The 22,695-nt window shown below is 34.5% G+C and overlaps 1 protein-coding gene across 3 annotated transcripts in view; it reads right to left on the bottom strand.

Annotated features, from left to right (window-relative positions):
• Positions 1–22,695, bottom strand: part of LOC106672367 (glycine N-acyltransferase-like protein 2) — a 39,072-nt gene that overhangs the window by 12,776 nt on the left and 3,601 nt on the right. For 2 of the 3 annotated variants that reach the window (XM_024228392.1, XM_024228394.1), the window contains exons 3-4: positions 9,427–9,530; positions 5,099–5,215 (exon numbers count right to left, since the gene is read on the bottom strand). In XM_024228392.1, coding sequence (XP_024084160.1) covers positions 5,099–5,215; positions 9,427–9,530 — 221 coding nt within the window. Of the gene's footprint in view, positions 1–5,098; positions 5,216–9,426; positions 9,531–21,901; positions 22,692–22,695 lie in introns of those variants that run through there. The other variant, XM_024228393.1, reaches the window with a different exon arrangement.

Consider the following 22,695-nt stretch of genomic DNA (forward strand, 5'->3'; position numbering starts at 1 on the left):
CTGTGCGTTTTTTCGCCACTTTCACGGCGTCCATGTTAGGCTAAACCCTCGTGACCCGCGGGTCTTACAAAACTGTAATCGCGCCTTGAACGAGTCGAAAACAACACTTCTTTCACAAATCTATATATATGTTAAATAGCTTCAACTGGTGATTCCTTTGTTAAAAACTTTATTTGAAGTTACAAGAATAAGTTTAACCTAATTTCACGATGTATTCTCGTCAAGCTCTAAGCAAGGAATCGTAACTAAAAATACAGAATTAAAAAATGAGGTCTCTTGGGAGGGAGAAGGTGCTGACTACAATACTAGGAATGACACCTGCATCTAAGCGTTGTAATCAGATAATTTCACATAACTTATATATATATATATATATATATATATATGACTCGCTGCTTTTGTATGTATACTACATCTCAAGTATACAAGAGAAAAAATGCGCTTAATTGTGTTATATGTGGTGTATTACCTATTTACCTAAAAAGTCTATAATAGGACAAAAATGAAAAAGGTGTTTTTCTAAACTTCCTCATTCTTGACCGCTCCTCACGACTTCAACAAATTATATGTATACACTTTTCAAAGCAGAAAATGAAAAAGTTCTACGGTTTAATAGCTAATTACCAACCATAAACAATCGGTACATTTATTTTAAACAATTTGTTATAGCTGACGATGATTTAAATTAACGATGTATCATATTTGGTAAACTTTACTTTGTTAAATCCTCCTTGCAGAGTTAGTCCGGTCATTGACCGCTGTTTGATATAAGAATGGAATAAATATCTTACATATAAATATATCTGTTTGCGACATGATGTCAATTTATATTTATGAATAACGTTACAAAGTGGTGAGATGAAACTGGGCAATGGTCGACGTCCACGGTCCACCTTTTACTCTTCATTTGCCCACGTGTTGTTTGATGTTATGTAGGCACGTGGGAGGTGGTTATGGTGGTTGAGAGATCGCTGGGGCCACGTGATCGCTCGATAGCCAAGGACGAATTCTCCCACTTCCGACCTACGAGGAAAGCCAGGCCCGGGGCCGCCCCCGTCTACTCACCGTCCTCATACATGATTTTATCGTTTCATTATTATTTCATCATCCATAGAATTCTTGTTTAAAACGACAACAAATTTTGTTTTTAACCGGAACCTTTAACCGTTCTTTATACATTTTCCATAAAAAATTTTTTGCACGAAACATGCATTTTGGATGCTTTTATGTACAACCTACGCTAGGCCTCATTTTTTTAGAAAATTTTACGCTGAACAGGATGGTTTTTAATAAATGTTTTCCTATCTTCAGTCATTCATCATTAAATTCAAAACTTGAGGAACACGCCAATTTTGCACTCGAAAACTTCAAATTGGGCTGTGGAACCAGGAAATCGTCCTATAGCGGCGCCCTACAACTCGCGATAGTAAATTTTAATAAGCTTAAATAGATCACCTTCCACTTGGCCAGATTTCTCAACCATTTTAGGGTTATTCACGATTTTTGGGCAAAAAACGTAATTTTTTACATGCTCATTGAAAAATCCGATCACTCTCCCGATTTTCGGAAATGCATAAATTTGAACTGTCATGTTTTACTAAAACTTTTGTTCCGAGGTTATTGTTTTTCAAAAAACAACTTTGAGTTTCGAGATGCAGAATGCTTCTGCTGTCGATAACCACTTGTTTATCTCATCACGGAAATTCAACTTTACCTTCCCATTTCACAGGCGTTGAGGCAGTTTGGCTTTGAGTAATGAATTGAAACAATAGGTTTTTGTATGGTAAAATCGGGAGAAAGAGTGATCGGTTTTTTCCATGAGCACTTAAACAACCACGTTTTTGCACAAAAATCGCTAATAACTGGAAAACGGTTGAGAAATCGGGCAAAGTGAAACATGAGAAATAGAAGGCTTATTAAATTTCCTATCAATGGCTACAAGGCGCTGCTCCAGGACGATTTCCTGGCAGTACAGCTCAATTTGAAGTTTTCAGAATAAGTGCAAAAATTAGCATGATCCCGAATTTTTAAATTTCCTGACAAATGACGGTAACTAGGAAAACGTTTAAAATATACACCTTATACAGCATAAAATTTTCGAAAAAATGAGACTTAGCGCAAGTCTGTGGCTTAAAAGGCTGAGGAAAGTTGCATTTCCGAAGTTGGCCATTTTTAGTACAAAAACCAAGTGGACTTTTTTTTCTATAGTTTATATCACGTAGAAAAACTTCTGAGTGGTCTACGGTTGTTGTGAAGTCGGCGATAAAAAATGAAGGGACTTTGCCGGTGTATTAAGCCATCGTCAATTTTTTAAAACTTTGCTGTTTGATTAAGTTTTTTTGTTTCTTTCTTAAAAGCCTCATAACAAATTTAAGTCTTTCAAAATCCTGACATTTCAACAACGCTATTTAATGAAGAAAACCACCTACTTTAAAAACTCAAAAATGTTAATGTGTGGAGGTCCAGAAACTATTATAATAGGAAAATCGGCCTCTTCGGTTTCTTCGACCCCTAAAACAAATCAAACACAAGTTTGTATAACTAATGTTTAGTGTTCGATAATGATTTTGATTAAGCGAATTGTGAAAACATTTTTGCCTGCTACATCATGTGTAGATGTTTGTGACTAGTAAAATCTTGCGAATCCGCCGTGTTTCACATGAATTGCATATTTTATTAGTAGAAATTTGTATTTTCTTTATTATGGCGGCGTTGAAGAAGGGTGTTTCAAAACGCAAAAAATCATTATTAAATTAAAAAATTGGGCACAATATTTTAAAAATATTCAAAGTATATACCGTTGGGTTCTATGGTTTGTTGCCATCTCAAGGCCAGATGTTGGATTCCTTCACAATACCACTATTTGAGTTTTGAATTCTGCAACTCAATTCAATGCAACCTCCTTCAGAGAATTCAAAGTTTTTACATGACGATAATGAGCCATGCACCGGAACAGATGGTAATCGGAAGGTGCTAAGTCTGGACTGTAAGCAGGGTCAGGGAGAAGCTCAATTCCATCCAATTCTGTAATTTTTGTTTCGTGTAACGAAAATGAGGGGTCGGCCGTTTTATGTTGAAACAAAACCCGATTTATATTTACTAATCCTGGGTAACGCTGGGTCAAAATATCACACATTTTTTTTGTAACTGCTCACAGTAAAGTTTTGAATCAATGGTTCCATCTTTATGACACACTATATCGTGCTATTGATAAAAATACAAAACAAATTAAAGCTTGAGATTTTAATTTTATAATATCTGATAATTGTTTACCGACAGCAAACTCGGCAAATAAGTTCAGTTTTCTTCGAAAAATTACGAAAGAAAATATGGTTTTATAAACTAATGTTATTTTTATCACTACAAAACTGATTAAAGGTACTACAGCTTATGTTAATATAGCATGTAGTCCATTACATAGGAGGACTTCGAACACAGCCTATTTCAAATTACCTAGCATCAATTTTAATCAAAGGCTTAAAAAAAGCTCAATTAATGACAATAAACAACACAGCTCAATGACATTGATGTAACTAATATAAAAGAATTAAAACAAGTTTACTTAATTATTGAATAAAGGTGATATCATCCACGAGAGGAACGAGGATTTCAGACGAAAATCATCATGCCCAATGAAAAGTATTCGGGAATTGGCAAGAGAGCATGGAGTTTCACAATCTACATGAACTGCTTAACTTGAGGAAAGTGAATCGCTTATTAAGAGTGGTTACTCATGAGTTGAGACATTAAGCAGGCACGACGCCGAGTAGAAATTTGACATCTTCTGAAATTCAAAATGACTTTCAGTTCATCAAAAGAATAGTTACTTGCAATATATATATANAATGAAAACTTAAAATCCTGCATTATTTTCCGGACAACCCAATATATATATATATATATATATATACACTGCTGCTTTTATATGTATACTACATCTCAAGTATACAAGAGAAAAAATGGGCTTAATTGTGTTATATGTAGTTTATTATATCATTTATTTACTTAAAAAGTTTAGAGCAAAAATGCTGCTAAATTATTGAATCATTATATAAAAAATATAAGCATAAAAAATGTCTTTCAAAAACTATAGAAATCAATAAAGTAGTATGAAAAATTAATAAAATAATAGATACAATAGCGAATAAGTTAGACGATGAAATGGGCTGCATAGGAATTTTCTGAAACTCTTGGAAATTAAAATTTATCACAATAAAACGGAGACAATACTTTTTAGCAAACGCAGCAAAAAAGCTTGACACCCTATATATAAATGTGTATATAATATGTACGTAGCCTTCATGGACAAGAAGGAATTTGGCTATATGTACATTTTATATTTTTGTGGGAACCGTTTGCGATTGACCGCAGTGATAATTCGCGGCCGCTGGGATTAGTAAATAAAATGGACGTAAGCTATTACACGTCCAATTCCTATAATAATTGAGTGCCGGTACGTCGGCTGTTGGTGGGGATTTCTGGTGCACTGCAGCGCCTGTTTCGAGGTCACTTCCCCTCCACCCAGACCACGTCGCATCCTTCAACTTAGGACCAACACCCTATTTGTTCTCTCTCTCTTTAAACTTCAACTTATTGGTATTTTGAAAAAGTTTTGTGCCTTGTTCTACCCTGCATAATGGGGCCGATTGACATTTTCTCTAGGGGACCGCACGATTGAGTGCCACCCGCCGCCCAAAACGGGATTATGATTAAGTGTCAAACAGTCTATTAAACGCTTTATGAATTATTTACACATTTTCCCGGACTCTTGTCATTTAAGCCAAATGGGGATAAATAATGGTAAACCTATTTTAATAAATTATTAATCTGAATATATATGCAATTATTTATTTTAACTGTCAAAGAACATGTGCTTTAGATCAACATTTAAAATAATATTTAATAATTTATAACCATTATTATTAAAAACATTTTTTTTAAATGAAGATTAATATAACCAGATACATAATATAAACATAAAAACAAAACAAAAAATGATACAACAATTTAGCTTATCAATTTTTGATTTCCTGCCCGGAGGAAATTTAGAGAGCAGACATAATTCTTCAAGAAACTGGCAAAAATTAAATTCACTTACCGTACTCGTCATTCCCGGGAAATGAAGAATTATCGGGTCCGAGGGCCAGTCTTTGGCTACGTAAAAATAAAAATCCCAAACTTTGTCCTTCAAATAGGTCAGGATCGTTTGGTGAAACTGGAACAAAAAGAGCAGTGCGACAATAATTAAATCATTATTGACAATTTCTCTGTTTCCGTTATTTTTGAACTTTCTTAAACAAAATGATATGATGAAAAACTGAATATGTAAATTAATGCATTAGATTTTTTATATCGTCATAAATGAATATAATGTGCACCATTTCCTTAGAGGCCTAACGATGGATCATAACTCGATGATCCGTGACCTATATCTCTATGCAGAATGTCCTTTTTAGATGGCCCGGCTGAATTTCTCTTGAACCAATGACAAAAAAACTATGAAAAAAATACGTTTTTTATATTTGTTTAGTCTGGTTTCAAATGTTTACCTTTTTGGAGAAAAATTATACTTTTACCTCAAGCCCAGTTCAACTTCAAAATTTCAAGTACGACATTATACATCCTGACACATCATTTTAAACTATTTTTTTCTATGAAAACAATGGTCCAGTCGGATTTTAAATTGGTAAAAAAATTATTAAGTTATGGCAAAAAGAAACCGGCAGCGTAATTTTGATGAGGAGCTGCACATTTTACTGTATTAAATTCACTAGTTTTCGTGGTCCGCTTGACCAATTAATATCTTTCAATTAATTAAGGTTTTTACTTGAGATTCGAACCCAAGATCTTCGGCTAGATACGCCGCTACTCTACTACTTGACCTATCGTGACTTCGATCCACTCGGACACTAACCTCCCATCTCAATTGAAAATTCATAAGGTGGGGTTGAGGACTCTGTTTATGACAGGCGTCTAACATTCCCTGAACAAATGACGATTTGGGAGGTCGAAGAAAACTCATGAATCCAAGTTCACATCTAATGGCATTCTAAACCGTTGGAATTTTCGAACGTGGGCAGAGGAAAATCCTAGAATTTTGTGCACAATGCGAATATAAAATGTGATTATTAAATAGCAAACCAAATGACTTTTTTTGTATTTTTACTTTTTGACATAACTTTGTCATTTTTTGACCAATTTAAAATCAGATTGCACCATTGTTTTCAGCGTAAAAATCCTTTAAATAGTGTGACAAGATGTATAGGATCGTATTTAAAATTTTGAAGTTGAACTCGGACTGTGTAGTTTTTCTCCAAAAATGGTAAAAAGTTTGAAACTAGACTAAAAATATATTAAACATGTTCTTTTGTTATAGCGTCATTGGTTCAAGAGAAATCCAGCCGGGCCATCTAGAAAGGACACCTTGTATAAGTAAACCAATGTTGAATTATTGGATGGTAATGTATGTTAAGATATAAGTTATAAACTTATGTGAGACTAATAAAACTTTTACATTTAGAATTTTTTTATTTTTACCTTTAAGTCAGCTTTTTTTAGTGGTAGGTTAAAAATTTTATATATATCTGAGTTTAATAAACTCCCTGGACTTTGAATTTTGTTATTCACTTGTTTGAATATTTAATAAAAACAATTAACAGAACTTTTGAAATGATGTGCCTTATTTGGTACAAACAAACGCGAAATATTTTTGTATTTAAATTTGATGGTTAAGTTACAAAAAAGTTCCTTATCTACTCCGATTGCCTTGTTTTTAACTAATTTAAGATAAATCTTATTAATAAAAGGATAATAATTATTATTATTTATACAATCGCACTAATTAATTATAGTAGAATGTAATAACACTACGTTAACAGTTCCAGTTAAAATGTTCAAAATTGATTATTTTCAATAAACGAAACGTTTCTATCAGGACTAATGGTCTTTTTAACTGATGTGAAAAAGTATTATTATCCACTTTCACAACGTTTTTGATGAACTGACAATTTTGAGATTTGTATTAGCAATTTACAGTTTCTTGATGGCGGTGTATTTTCTTAATTGAATTGGTATACATGACATAATATACAAAAATATATGTTTTTCTTTTTCGCGTTTATTTTTTGACGTTCTGAAGTTATGTATTTACTATAAGTGTAACATCCCAGGAAATGTAACTTTGAATAAGTGGTCAACACGTGGTATGATTAATAAATAATATGTGTGGTGATTAGTGACCGTTAATCGATAATTATTCAGAAATAGAAGTAGAAAATTAAAGTAATTTCTGTCGTACAGGAGGGCATAACGTTCAACTACTCGTTAGATGTCGCGAACAAGTGGTCAAACCTCTTTACAATCCTTTTTTTCTAAGTGTACTCAATTAAAAAGCCATAGGTATAGCCAGGATTCAAACCCAGAACTTCTAGGTGGCAAATACGATCTGATGATCTATCCGCCAAGTAATAAACCTCCTTCTAAATAGGTCTTACAATGTCACAATAAAAAATATTTATGTTTAAAATTATTTGTGTTTAAAAATATTTGTTTTATGACGCGATTAAATTTGCAAAAGTTTTGAAATAGTAGTCTTGTGTTTTTATATTGGTTTACTCGTATATTAATTAATACTAATTAGAATAACAGTAATTTAAATAAGTACTAGTTACTTAGTTTAACGTGTACCTTAACTATTATCCGACTACAGAACTAATGATTTTATTTCAAAAACTTAAAATCTTTTTCGGTAAGAAGCATGGCTGATTTACACAACAAATTGTACATACTGTCAGTAGCCATTTTTTAAACTCCGATATTCTACGAAGATTTTTCATATTTTACTTCAATATTTTGAGCGAAGTTAGCCACGACGAGACTACCGATTGATAATGCAATAAAAATGGAGCATCCGCTGGAACGACAGAAACACATCTAAATTATATAAATTTAAAAAAGACATCGAGCCCTGGCCTGCGGAGATTGGGTCTAGAAGCGAAAAGGTCATACTTACTAGGTAGGTCATACTAAGATACACACAGACACCTACTAATGGGGGTGAGACCACATAGATGCCCGTTGTGTGGAGATCACGGTAGAGCATAGTATATTATACTTATACGGTATAGCACAGACTGCAAAGATCTAAATCTGCAAGGAAAGAATGACCTGTGCACGGCCTTAAGGCTGATACAATATCTCAGGGCCGTAAATATTTTTAATTGTATTTGTTTTACTTTATGTATGTTATATGTGTTATTTATAGGAACGAATGTATTTATTTGAGTAAATGAAATGGTTATCCCCAATTACCAAGGGGAATATCGAGTAATCTATGTAAGTATGAAGGAATGTGTAAATGTGATTTATTAGCACGAATGGCGGGGCTAATCCCCAATTATCCCGAAGAATATCGAGTACTCTGGGGTAGTGTGAATGCTAACCAGACTAGCATGTTTTTGTTTCCGTGCAATTTATCCACAACTGACCAGGCCCTGGAGAAAAAGAGAGGCTAGCAGCAGGATAAAGCAAAGAGAGAGTTTATTACTGTAATAAAAACATCATAACTTGGGAAAAGAACATAAAAATAAATTACAAGGTTTAAAACGAGAAAATATGAAAAAAATAACATTTTGTAAGTACTGTAGGTTCATACTCAAGGCCGTTGAGATTTAAATTGCGCATTAAGATTATAGGGATTGTGTATTGTACTTAAATGAAATTACATTTTGGCGCCTTCATCCAATTTTTGAAATCTAAAAAAACCAGTGAAGACTTTACTAAAAGTTATCACTTATGTGTGGTGTTTAGTGACCGTTAATTAATGATTGTGTGGAGATCGTGAGATGCGGTCGGGTGTGGCGTAGGTTTAGAAAAACATTTTCTATTCTTACATACGTCACACCAGACCGCATCTCACGATTTCCAAATAATTAGTTATCACTTACATTGAAATATTTACACTTTAATTACCTGTTAATTTTTTTATTTATTTTCAATAATAATGAAATTAATAAGAGGATATCATAATTTTATTTCTTTTAAATTTTCCAAAAAATACTAAAATATACTAGAAACAGGTATGAATCGCTAATTGAAACTTAAATATATGATAAGAACGATTAGCTGAACAAAAATCACTTTCACAAGTCTTAAGAATTAAAATTGATTGACTTCGACTTCGCCGACAAAACATTTTAAACGATTTCGAAAGTGGACTTTCTTCCAATAAAGAAGGCCATTGATATTTAATTGAATTACAATTCAACTGTTCCTTAAACGGTACATAATTTTTCTAAACAGAGTAAGCAAGAAAAATTTAGCATTGATGTCTAAATTTTTTTATTATGAAAAGAAAAAGATTTGTCATTCGATACTAAACTAATATTTGTACTGAACGGATGCTGACTTGACTGAACTGCGGCTTACCTTGAGCGAATAAGGCAAAAATTTGGACAAAAATTCTTGTATCTCTGGAAGCTCCTCTACTTTGACCAGTCGAAAGTTTTTCCCTTCTGGCCGAACTTCCATTTCTGAAACAAACGAAAATTATTTTATTTTACCGACAATTAATTTTTTAATATCATTAATTTGTGATAAGCACACAATCTGACAAAAATGACCGAGGTTTGTCGATAATGATGAGACTTTTATCGATGATTTTAGCGATTAATAGCAAAATTTTTTAGAATCGAAAATCAACAACGCTAATAAAAAAATCGTATTAAAAACTTTGTTGCTACGTGACGGGGGTACAACCCTTCCTCTTCTTTTGTCACGCTATCAACCTTTTGACCTTTCCGCCTAACTAAAGCGTTAACATCAAAATCACCTTTAACATTTTTGCACATTTCACCGCTCTGTTAATTTACGCTCTCAATCGATGTTGGCCCGCCGTATTTAAATTGTCAGGAAAAGGCGCAGTGCGCACTAGAAAACGGGTCACGACAAACTCATTTTCCGAAACAACAAAGTTTTCGATGGATGAAATTAGGGATAGCTGCCAAGTCTAGAGCCACTAATTTGCCAGACTACTATCATGTTCTAGTTTAGTCCTTTTCAACTTTTTTTATTATTATTTTGAAGGTTTGCTGTTATATCCATCTGCTGACAAGGGTTCGTGATCTGACTTCTCTGTTTTCTCTTTCAAACCTGTATAACGCCCAAAATAGTTGTGTGTTAAGGTAACATAGGGTAAGAACGTGCGCTTTTATGAGGAAACACGAGAAACAACTTTCTTTTACAATTCAAGGAGTATTATTTTCTAAAATAGAAATATAATTTCTACATTAAATACTTGCACTATTTCGGTCAGGTATGATTGTCCAATAACAACATGTATCCCTGGTGTCCCCCTAGCCACTTTTATTTCAAACAAAGCCAAATTTCAACAAAATTTAAATTGTTACACCATTTATTTTCTATAAAGTTTGAATTTTTGTTTTAAATTTTTTCTACCACAGATTTACAGGGTATCAAAATAAACTCTTTTTTAAACACAACCCTATGTCTTAAATTACATAGTTTTTATGAAAAATTAATTTTATTAAATCAAAATAAATTCACTTCATTCGCAATCGATCAAACATTTTCCGAAATATATTTTTTTAAATAATACAGTATAAATCGTTTATAACGAACTTCAGGGGACCATAAATTTACGTACGTTTATGAGGAAGAACAATATACATACTAACCTGCTAAAGTAATTTGTGTAAAGTGTTTTTAAAACATTAATGTACGTATGTACGTGCAAATGTTAATGGAGATATTTGACTACAGTATCATTGTAATACGTAATCTGTTATCTTTTTTTGACGGTATTTTTTTAACTTCACGGCACTTATTAAATTATTTGATTTGGCCCTCTTTATTTTTCACAATTTCCTATATTTTGGAACGAGACGTCCCCCATTTCATTTGCGAGACTGCTAGCACAATCTCTCGATTCGATCCGAGAAATGAACGCGAATTTTTACTCGAACGGAAGAGACTAAGGTCGTGGTTTTAATATTTTTTTGTAATTAGAGATCTTTTTAGACATTTGATGTTAAAAAGGGGGAAGAATCTTTCCTAGAATCATTAGGCAGCTGGGGTAACTTTTGGGTAATGCCCCTATAGCCGATAGTTTGTTATAAACCGTTTCCTATGATTTTTCCTTATGACATTTCGCGAGACCGGAGATTTCGTACGTTTTAACCGGCCGTTCCTTATAACCAGTGAAGTTATAAACAATTTCTACTGTAGTAATAGTAGTCTTTTTGGCTTTCATCTTAGGATTGGTTAAAGAAATTCCAAAATAATTAATAATAAAATAAACAAATTCTGAGAAAATTGCCTGATGGTGATTCTCAAATATAAAATGCGGGCTTTTTTTTCAACCTGTTCAGAATCGCATTGTCGGTGAACTTAGAGATTCATTAGTCCATAAACAAGACAACACAAAATCTGGATGTTAGGCCAACATAACATCAACAGATGCCAAAAATGTGAACCGTCGTTCTGTATCTCCTGGGCGTAAACCCTTCAGTTCGCACGGTGCAGGTGCTAAAGTGATGGACTTTTGAAATTATGTTTTTACTAAATTCCAAAATTTTGCTAGCCCTCTGAAGTGATGTTTGAGGTTGCTCAATAAAATACGGCCGAATTGCTAATTTGGTTTAGATAGACCGTTTTCATCTAGGTGGTCCGGTGTGATTTATGACCATTCTTCGAAAATGGGTCACAAGTGTCCTGTAGGATGGTTGACTAGGTTGATTTCGATCAGGAAACCCCGGTTAGGTAGGTGGTCAGTCCTACTGCTGACCAACATTTGCGATGGCTTCCACAAAAATCTCCAACATATCAGCATTTTATTCCGGTCGGAAAAACTGACGAGGCATTATGTTCCATGCCAATAAAGCAACTAAGAGATGACGAACGTAATTCTATGATCACAATTTGTATCCATAGACGCAAGTAAACAACCAGAAAAATGAGAATTAATAAAACGCTAAAACTCTTGTTTACCGACTCCGCCTATATTAAACACAATATTTTTGAAGGTTTTTAACATTGCCCTAGCTGCTACTACCGTTACGGTAGTATACGGCTTCTGTATGCTGTACGCTTTTGTGTTTGAAAAACGAAAGTTGAATATGATACCTTGCATATCTGCGGTAGAAGGTTTTTAAAAATAAAAATTTATCCCAAATATAAAGGGTTTACAATTTAACTTGTTTGAAATCTTGCTTTGTTTACAATAAAAGTGGGAATGAAAATGGTTACCCTGTTGACTTATTTACATCGGCAGTATTTTCATTACTTGCAATAAAGTGTTCAATATTGAAGCAAGAGTTGCTTCGTGACTTGTTCGTTGTTTTAAGTAGTTTAGTAAAATTGAAATACAAGAAGTGAGTTTGAATCATAAATCGTGCGATGACTCTGAGACATAAACAGAGCTTGAAGTTCGAACGGTTAACAACGGCTCCGTGTTTCTATGATATTTATCGAGTTGCAAGTGTCTCGAAAGTTGGTTTTTGGTGTTGAGCATCTGTGGAACGTGGCTTGAAAGCGTACAAACTTTCTGGCTAATTTGGATTAGTTAATAGTAAGTTTTCTCACGGTTTTTCAAACTTAAAACAATCCAAAATGTCCGTTACCTTGGAGTCGAACGAGAGATAAGAAGACAGACTCGTATTAGTGTTGGAAAACAACGCGAGATCAAAATATCAACAATTGAGAAGATTCTTGATTTAATTATCGTTACATTCTTTTTCGATCAGAATATTTGCTCCAAACAATTTTTTATACCTTTATTTCCTTATATGGTAATAGAATAAAAGTATTTTGGAAAGAGGAATAATCTTTACTATTGGGTTGTCCGGAAAATAATGCAGGATTTTAAGTTTTCATTAAAAAAAATCTATATAAAATATTCTGTTTACGTTTACAGGATTACTCATTTGTATGAATGTCAACACTTATTAATCCTCTTCCAAATGATATTGTTTGTTTACCTCTGTAGCATTCCGCTACTTGGAAATAATTCAGTCATCCTTATAATGTCAAAGCGAGAATTTCGTACGATTTTCTTTTACGAGTTTAAACTCGGCCGAAGCGGAGCCCAAACGGCTAGAAACATTAACCAAGTCTGGGGCGAGGGTTGTGTTAATGAGTGCACTGTGCAAAGGTGGTTTAAAAAATTTCGGGAGGGAGATTTCAGCCTTGAAGATGAAGAAGGTCGTGGAAGGCCTTCCTCTCTTAATGATGATGTTCTGCGATCAGTGGTGGAAGAAAACCCCAAAACAACTGTTCGAGAACTTGCAGAGCAACTCAAAGTCAGTAAAACGACCGTCGCTGACCACCTCAAGGCGATTGGAAAAGTGAAAAAACTCGAAAATTGGGTTCCACACTCATTAAACGATCGCCAAAAAAATCAGCGCTTTGATGTTTGTGCATCACTTCTTTGTCGAAACAAAAATGACCCATTTCTGGCCAGAATTGTTACATGTGACGAAAAGTGGATTCTCTACGATAACACTAGACGTTCTGGACAGTGGCTCGACAAAGGAGAAGCTCCAATACATTTTCCAAAGCCCCAACTCATCAAAAAAAGGTAATGGTTACGGTATGGTGGGCTTCATTTGGTTTAATACACTACAGCTTCTTAAATCCTGGCGAAACCATCAATGCTGAATCATACTGTAACCAAATTAATACCATGCATCAGAAATTGGCAGTAATGAAGCCCTCTTTGGTCAATCGGAAAGGGCCCATTTTGTTGCATGACAACGCTCGACCACATGTGTCACGTGTAACGTCACAAAAATTATTGGAGCTTGGCTATGAAACTTTGCCTCACCCACCCTACTCTCCGGACCTCTCGCCTACTGACTACCATTTTTTTAGACACCTGGACCACTACTTACAACACATAATATTCAAAAATCAAACGGAACTGGAAAATGCATTTATTGACTTTATCAATTCTAAAAATTCTGAATTCTACTCAGACGGAATTAATAAGTTACCAACACGTTGGGAGAAATGTATTGAGAGTATGGGAAATTATTTTGATTAAAGAACATTGCTTTAAAGTAACTAGTTTCTTTTTTTTTGTTTAATACCAAAATCCTGCATTATTTTCCGGACAACCCAATAATAATATGAGTCGTTTAAGAAATAAGTTTTGAAACTACTTTATTCATCAAGGAATTAGGAACAATTCTCGTTGAAACATGATAGTTCAATGGAAACACTTTCCAACATTTGTCCAGTTCTGCAAAGAGTTTGTCATATTGCCTCGGCAACTGACATTGTCCCCCTACTCACGTATTTACAAATATTGTTGGGGCAATTATGTAAACTTGAAAATGATTTCAACTTACTCACATATGAAAGAGATGAAATTGAAATGTTCAAAGATATCAATCAGCCTTAAAAATAGAAACTTGATGCCTCGTTTCACCCAAACTCGTTATTGGAGTCGAAAGAAAAGACTCAAGGGGAAATACAACTTTCGGTCGACGAAATCGCCTCCAACAAAATAAGTTATTATCATTAAGAAAGTGTAATACCAAGGTGTAGAAAAGTAGGTGTGCAGTGTTGCATCGAACCAACTCTTAAATCTGTTTCCGCTGGACCCTGTATCACCACAGCTAAATCAGATAAATCTCAACAATTTAATTTCAAGAAGAAAAACAAGACAATCGAGTTAGAGTGTGACTTAACAGAGTTGTTCCCAAGCCCAGTATCTCTGGATAGATTCGTAACAAGGATGATATCATTCACTGTTGCCCAAAGGGGTACGATATTCAAAATCTAATTTTCCCTCTTTGGCAATGATTTTAACTCCTTGCCTCCTTTTTCCGCTTTGCACTCCGCTGGAGGTTTCCTCGGGGTTCTCTCCAAGATGGAAGTATGAGTCAGAAGGCGAAGAAGTACCTAGTATTGGCGAATTTTGTCGAGAGATGGCCTTGCTTCTTCATAAGTCTTTACACGACTACTATATTTCTGGAGTGCTAGAATTTCTTCTAGCTAGAATTAGTGCTTCTAAAAGCTAGAATTTCTGATTTTCATGGGTTTGAAACCGATATTGTCACGGCGGTGACAATGTTCTTTTTATGAAGGCCGGAAGTTTTAGATATAGCGTTCAATCCGTGTGATAATTTCTTGAGGTATTCGTTCATTTCCGATGTTACTTTGAGAAAGTGTCGTGTAATTATATTTGGTATTCTTTTAAGATCTCATCTTCCTCCCTGGATATTCTTATGGCCGCCATTAAAGAGATATACTTTAATTTAGAAACATTCATTTTGAATCGGATATTATTTCATTTATTCTCTGTTGTGTAAATGACAGGTTTATTAATCACGCAAAGAATTTCATTAAAGGCCCCGGTATATCAATAATATGTGACAAAGTTCAAGAAATTTTTTTAAAAGTCTACTATTTGTGAAAATGGTGACAATGGAGAGAGAGGTAGTTAAGACAATTTTCTGAGGAATCATATCAGTTTCAGTCCCTACAACGTTTTTTATAAACACCCTTGACAACAGTGATCTTCCCTAAAATATTTTAGATAGATTTTATTAATTGTGTAAATATTTTGTTATCAAAATGTGAATGGTCTTAAGCCAAAATGTACTGAGATTTACTAAAGGATAAACAGTTGTAACCATGATATCATTTTTCTTAAGAAAACTGAATGAGAGTTTCGTATCAAGTCCTGCTATAATGTCTTTAGAAAAGATAGATCAGTTGTTACTAGCAGCAAGAAGTCTGGTAGTGGAATTTTAATTGCTTCAAAATGTTATTTGAAAGCACAATTAATTCCTTCTAGCGAATTTATTGTGGATATTTGAATTTCGGTATAAATTAGTAGACTTTGGATCACTTTTGGTCGTTTTTACATGCCTTTAGGTTCTTATGAATTTGTATATAGAGGGTTTTTTGAAAATTTTGAAACTGCATCAACAAAAAATAAATCTAATCGATTTCTGGTTTGTGGAGATTTTAATATCTATTCTGGCGGTTCAATGGTTGACGGTTGTCTAAATGAATTTTCCTCTTAAATTGAATTTTCTTAGCACACTATCACCAGAACGATATGGGTAGAATACTGGACTTAGTATTTAATAATTCTAATTGTGTTACTCTTCTAGAGAACTGACACTCTTGTGCCCATTCGTGTATTGCATCAAGCGCTGAAAGTTTCACTTTTCCTCAAAGATCATGTTAAATGTTATCAGGACATAGATACTATTGTTCTTTATAATTATAAAAAAGCTAATTATGGTATTAAATTACCTTTTTGATTACCTCCTGTCCCTCCTCTGAGGATTGTTAATTTTCGCTGTGTGTTTCGGTACGTTTAATTTCTGTTAATCCCCCCCCTCTTTTATAACATGGTAATTTTTATTTATTTTTATGCTATTATATTTAAATCTTTATTTTTATCTTCATTTTAATACGAACTGTCCCAAATTTTCTACTCTTTTGTTACTCAAGGGGGCCCAAAGCCCCAGATTAATATTGATTATTCTCTTTCTTCTTCTTATTTTTTGAGTTTACAAATTTGCAAAAGATTAAGAAGATGATTGATATTTACGAAATTAACAATTTACCATTTTGTTTGAGTGTTGGTCAAATTGGTTTAAAGTGATAAAGGTTCCGCTAGAATCATAGCATTGTTGGAAGACGGAAGAAACCAAGAGTATGTGGACAGGTGGCTTAAAATTCCCAGAACAGCTGTCCGAAGAGTCGTGCATCGCTACCAAGATACTGGAAGGCAAGTTACTCAATATTTATCACCATGTTCAATTTTCCATTTTCTAACTCCAAATTTCTCACAACAAACTAATTTTCTCCCTTTATTGAAACTGTGTAACACAGTTGCATTTAAATTTAAATTGTGTTTTGTTTCGTTTAGATGGTCCTTTAATTCCGAAAATTTGTTCGATTTAGCGTTTTAATTTTTATACCGCTTTGTCTTATATATTTAATGTCGCAATCATTACAATTAAGTAGGTAACCCCGCTTTTGGCCAAGTTTATCTCCAAGCCTCTTTATGTTTTGAGAGGATGTTTCTAAGTGAACACGAACCTCCAAAAGGTACGCTAAAACCTTATTGTTTAAGAATTTTACCTACTTTTTCTGATAGTTCACCAATATATGACAAACAACAAAAACTAAATAATATGATGGAGGAGTGGCTGAAACCAATTGTTGCTTCTTTTATAGTTAATTTTTTATTCTTTTAACTAGCAACCTATCAATAAATATTTCTTGATTTCCATTCTTTTTAGCGAAGGTTTTAATAGTTTGTAATTATTTTGTATAGTTAGCAGGTGTTAAAGTGAGTTTTAACATAGGGTCTATGAGCGAAATGAAACCAGCAGCTTTTTGGGTCTAAGGGCGAGAAGAATCCGCTGGTAGCATGGTATCTGTAGTTGTGGGATTTCTATATACGTCTGTTTCAATTAGGTTATTTTAATATGGGCAGTTTTAAGTCTAAAAAATTTCAACAACCATCTTTATTAATTTCCAATGTAAAATTTATATTACGGTATAAAGAAATAATTAGTTGGAGGAATTCTTTTAGATCCTCTAGTGTTCCTGGCTATATAAAATATTATCTACATAGCGTTTCGAAAAAAGAACAGATTTAATTATTGTTGTTGTTTGATTTGAAAAGAATTTTTTCAAAATTATCCATGAATATATGACCGCATTGGTAAACCTTTCATTTCATAAACTTTATAATGGAATTTACAATAATTAGATAGTAGGCATACATTTAAGAGGTCTGTTATATCATTTTTTACTAATTCGTTAATAGAATTCTCCATAAGTTTTTATTTTATAGGTTTTTACATTCTTTAACTGGGATATTTGTGAATAAATCAGTAACATCAAATGACTCTAAAACACAGGTGTTAGGTAATTTATGTTCTTTAATCGTCTTTAATAAACAATACCAAATGTAGGTTTGGAATTGGTATGAATTTTAATTATTTTGCCAATTGTTATCGCGAGTTTTTGGCATGAAAGGACACTACTGGTCTTATTTATAGGTTTGTTTTCCTTGTGTATTTTGACCGTACCATATAACATTATGGGTTTCGGGTTCATTGGTATTAGTTTTTTAATTGCATATTGGTCATTTGAGAATAAAAAGTCACTCTTTTTTTGCAATTTACTAAAAAAACGAGGGTGGCCACTTTTTGCCTCTCAGTGTATATAGTCACTCATTATAATCTAAAAATTAAAATATTATAATTATGTATAAACATTGATGTGATGAATTTGTTTAAAAGTTTAAAACGAAAATTGATCATAAATCCTACTCCAGGAGAGGGCAGTCCTTCACGGGAAAGCCGAGAGGATTTTAGATTACAATGTGAAATGTTGTATTTATAGAAATATACTTGCGAAGAAATTCTGTATCGTTACATACGTCACCCTGATATATGTACAGAACACGTTCTTATTGGCTTATACAATTATATATGTTTAACAACATACATAATAATTACATATTTAAACATAATTATGTATCAACCCATACATTTATTTAGTAGTCATAATTGACCTATTAATTACTTTTATTGATTATGTATGATGAATTATAACTGAGTCGATTATCGCGAACAGTGACATTTATCAACTCATAATCTGCCTGAAGAACGATTTAATCATAAGCCTTAAGGATTGGCTTTGGAAGGCGTTAAAGCAATAATAATGTAAGTAAAATAATGTGGATATTAATTTTTAAAAAACAAAAACAATATAAATTATATTATGTCATCGCGATTAACCTTGATTTTTATTAATTAAGAAAACAGCAATGAGAATGTTCATAAGTTCATTAATTTATATGGAACAAAAAATTCTCTGGAAGTTTCAATCATTTTAACCACTTAAATAATTTACGCGGAATTTAGTAGAAAGAATGATGTTTCCACTAAAATTCTTTTATATTAAACAACACTAATTTTTTACCGGTTTATATAGGTTCGATTCTGCACATATGACCGGCCCTTTGACTTCTTGTGGCAAGCAGCGAGAATCGCCGACTCCGGGGTTTTGATGGCCTGGTTTCAGACCTCGGTCTTATCTTTACCACCGTCCAAGTTCTCCAGAGGCTATCGACAACAAAGTCATTTTAGCCCCAATGCAATCATTATCTAAATCCAAACCCATTCACACTCTATCATCTTAAATACATTCTTTCTTATTTACATACCATTCTGTCAAGTGGGGTGATAGAGGATTCGATATTTCTCCTTTACACATATAAACAATTACCCACATTCTAAAAGGTCTAATTTTGGGTCGATGGGGTACTTAATATTGAACAATCGACGGTCTTGTATCAATCACACATTCACGATTATATATATATATAGGGATGGTTATGGTTATATATATTGCTTATTTTTTGTTCTGGTTAGCTTGCCGTAATAGTATTTTTTATGACACCATACGGCCTAAAGCATTGATTAATATTTAAAANTTGCGGGTTGATGGGGCACTTGTGTCCCGCCATAGACGCACTTGTACTGCACACATTCACGCTTATAAATACATTTTCACGAAACAGTTAACACAGAATACATCTATCACGAAACTTGTTATATTGTTGTTATAGCACAATAGGATTGATTACCTGCACTAAAAACAACTCTATACAGAAACATTCTAGTTTCTTCCAATAAGGGGCTAGGTTCGCTGCCGTCGAGCATAATATTGCCGTATCGGGTCGTATTCCTACTCGCTCTCTATATTGTGCCAACACCCTTCAATTAAGTGTCTCGGCGTTCCGGACAATACACGGACTTGGCCCAAAGTAAATGCCCATGTGTCAACCGTGTATGGCCAATCTGAGTCAGGTTAGTATGATACTCCTTTTACGGTTGAGACTTTCTGGGTGCCACCTATCGACCATGGTCTTGACGCGCAAGGGTATCTCGGACAACTCAGACCTCTGACGCTTCCACCTTTTCTTCACCATACTCTTTATTGCTCGTTTAGCGTCTGCGGGTCGGATCGCGATAGTAAGGTGTGGAAGTGGACACTCGTCCGCTGTACATAGCGCAGTCCAGCACTATTTTTCCGGTTTTAGATTCGTTCGTGAAAACGAGGCGAAAACCGGAATACCCTGAAACGAAAGTTCGAGGAATGGTATCTCAATGCAGTCGATTTGGTCAAGGTGTCTCGGACAAGTAGGGCTGGAATGACCCAAGGCGATGCTCTTTTCCCAGTGCCATTCCCTGTATGGGCATCCCAGAACCATGTCTGTCAGAGGAGTCTCCTCTTGGACAGGGACTCGGCCCCATAACTGAGGGTAAACTACTCTCTACAAATTTGAAGTGACCAATTTATCTCATCAGGCCAAGGGTTCATCTGCAATTAGCCTCGAGGGCTTCGGTGTGTGACTGACTTATCTGTTTTCCATCAAATATCAAGGCAATGGACGGCATCTTCTCCTCGACCAGTGCGTCCCTTGAGAGCAATCTATGTGCCCTGGAGTGGACGCACACAATTTTTTTTACGAAGATAGTATGAATCGGGTTTCTTTAATGCTCGCAGTCACTACCTTTATCAGAGACTGCATCACTCCATCGACCTCTGTTATGTTTTCTCAGAGAAGTAAGAAACAAGTCGGCAAGTTTAGTCCACAAAGAGCATTTTCTTTTTCCGTGGGTGATGCTTCCAGCGATTCCATTCACACTGATAAAAATAGCATCACGCTCATCACCGATCCCTGGGAGATACCGTTCTCTTCGTCGCCTCATTGTTTATTTATTTATTACACACTTAGCAAATCGTCATGTATTGATGGTTTATTATGTAATTTTTCTGTTTAAAAAAGTTGTGACTTTGTTGTATGAATGATTTTTTTTTTAAATACTAATTCTGGATGTGTCCCCAAATGGCCTCTATTAACGATTTAGGAAATCTCACCAAATGCTAGGCACACAATAAATTATCTGTTAATGGATAAAATTAACACATTATCGCTTTAATTATTACTAATTAATTTTAGAAGAATGATATTAATTAGATTTCTTGCGCCGACAAAGGGCATTTTCTTTTTCTATGGGTGATGCTTTCAGCATTCTGTTGTTTTTTTAATTTGTACCTTTATCAACATATATGCTTGGTTTACAATTAATAATAATTTTGAGCAAACAAATTAACTAACAAGTACATTTTGTCGTATATTTTAAAATAAAAGACAGAGAAAATGGAATGCTGGAAAAAAACGATTCGACAGTGGTGCCAAAACGCTGAGTAAAAGCGCATAAGTAGATAATCATTAAATTATTTTTATTGCTTAGTTTCAATAAATTTTCCCAATGTATGCGAAAATCGCAGAACTGATCGGGGCGTTAGGACATTAAAGATAATAACACTTAAGTCATGAAGGTTTAGCTAGTCTTTTGGATTTCGTTGTTCCTACAGCTTAGCCGATTGACTTAATTCGGCTCCATCTGCAGCGTTCCAGAAAATCTCCGGCATCCCGAAACTCGTAGTTCTGTTGACGCTGGGTAAATGTTAATCGGTAAATGAACGGCACAACGACGATACAATGGAGGATAAGTTCACTTTGAATCGTACGTTTTCTGATTATTTTAATTTTCATTCATTTTCTAATAGATAAAGAATGCTTTGTGATCTGAAGAAAAGTTTACAGACAAAATATGGATTTTTGATTTTCGTTTTAACTTCATTATGAAGACATGTTTTATTTATTCCCTAAGACGGAGTGGGGACCACTTCTGAACTCATAACGTAACACATGTTTTACATAGATATAATAAAACTGTTTGTTTTGGAAAACGCGTTCGGATAAAATCAATTATGGGGGTCTGTGTCGGGATCGAAAGAGTGAGTCGAGGGGAACGTTAAAGATTACCTGAAATGTGATGTGTGAGAGTCGATGCTGATTGCAGTAGTGAAGAACGCCGGCAGCCAGTGGTGTCTCCTATTGTGTTGTGTAAATTTAACCCTTAACACAACTAGGAGACTCCGGCCGGCCTTCAAAATCAATAAATCCAGAAACTGTTTCCGGTTAGACTCGGTTGACGAGCTTTGGACCGAATTGAAGCTAAATATACTATTATTCGTTGACGGGCAGTACGAACGGAGCAAAGAGAAAAGAGGAACGGCAGCTGGTAGGCGACTGAAACACGGACTCAATAGCGGTAGCTACCCCGACCCCTCCCTGCTTTTGCACACCCTTCGTCATCACTTCCAACCCTCGAGAACCGCCTCCGTCAGGGGTTGGAAGCCGACCGGAGCGCCATGCAACGGCTCTGCCCCACGGTTTATCCACCACCCTTCGTGGCACCCCTTCCGACAAACAAACCAGCACGACCATCGGGCACAACTTTTCCGCCAACTACCCATCCATCCATACCCTTTCTCAGACTCTGCTCTGATTCTCCAGTTGGATTTAGCCGTTTCTTCAAAAACACGAATTTGTTTCTACGGCGTTTTCTTCTTAGGGGGGGGGGATTAATTTCGATAAAAATAACGTCAAATTCAAGTTACCATTATTCCTCCCTCCCCCTTTAATTGCTCATATTGTTTGTATTGCTTTTTTATACTTGAAATTACAATTAAGAAAATGTTAAATGTAAGAATTATGTACGGAAAACACGTGAGACGATTATTAACTAAAGAAAAACAACACTGTTTTAAAAATGT

The sequence above is a fragment of the Cimex lectularius genome, unplaced genomic scaffold, assembly GCF_000648675.2.
Source record: "Cimex lectularius strain Harlan isolate CLEC.00 unplaced genomic scaffold, Clec_2.1 scaffold222, whole genome shotgun sequence".
In the NCBI taxonomy this organism is placed as follows: Eukaryota; Metazoa; Arthropoda; class Insecta; order Hemiptera; family Cimicidae; genus Cimex; species Cimex lectularius.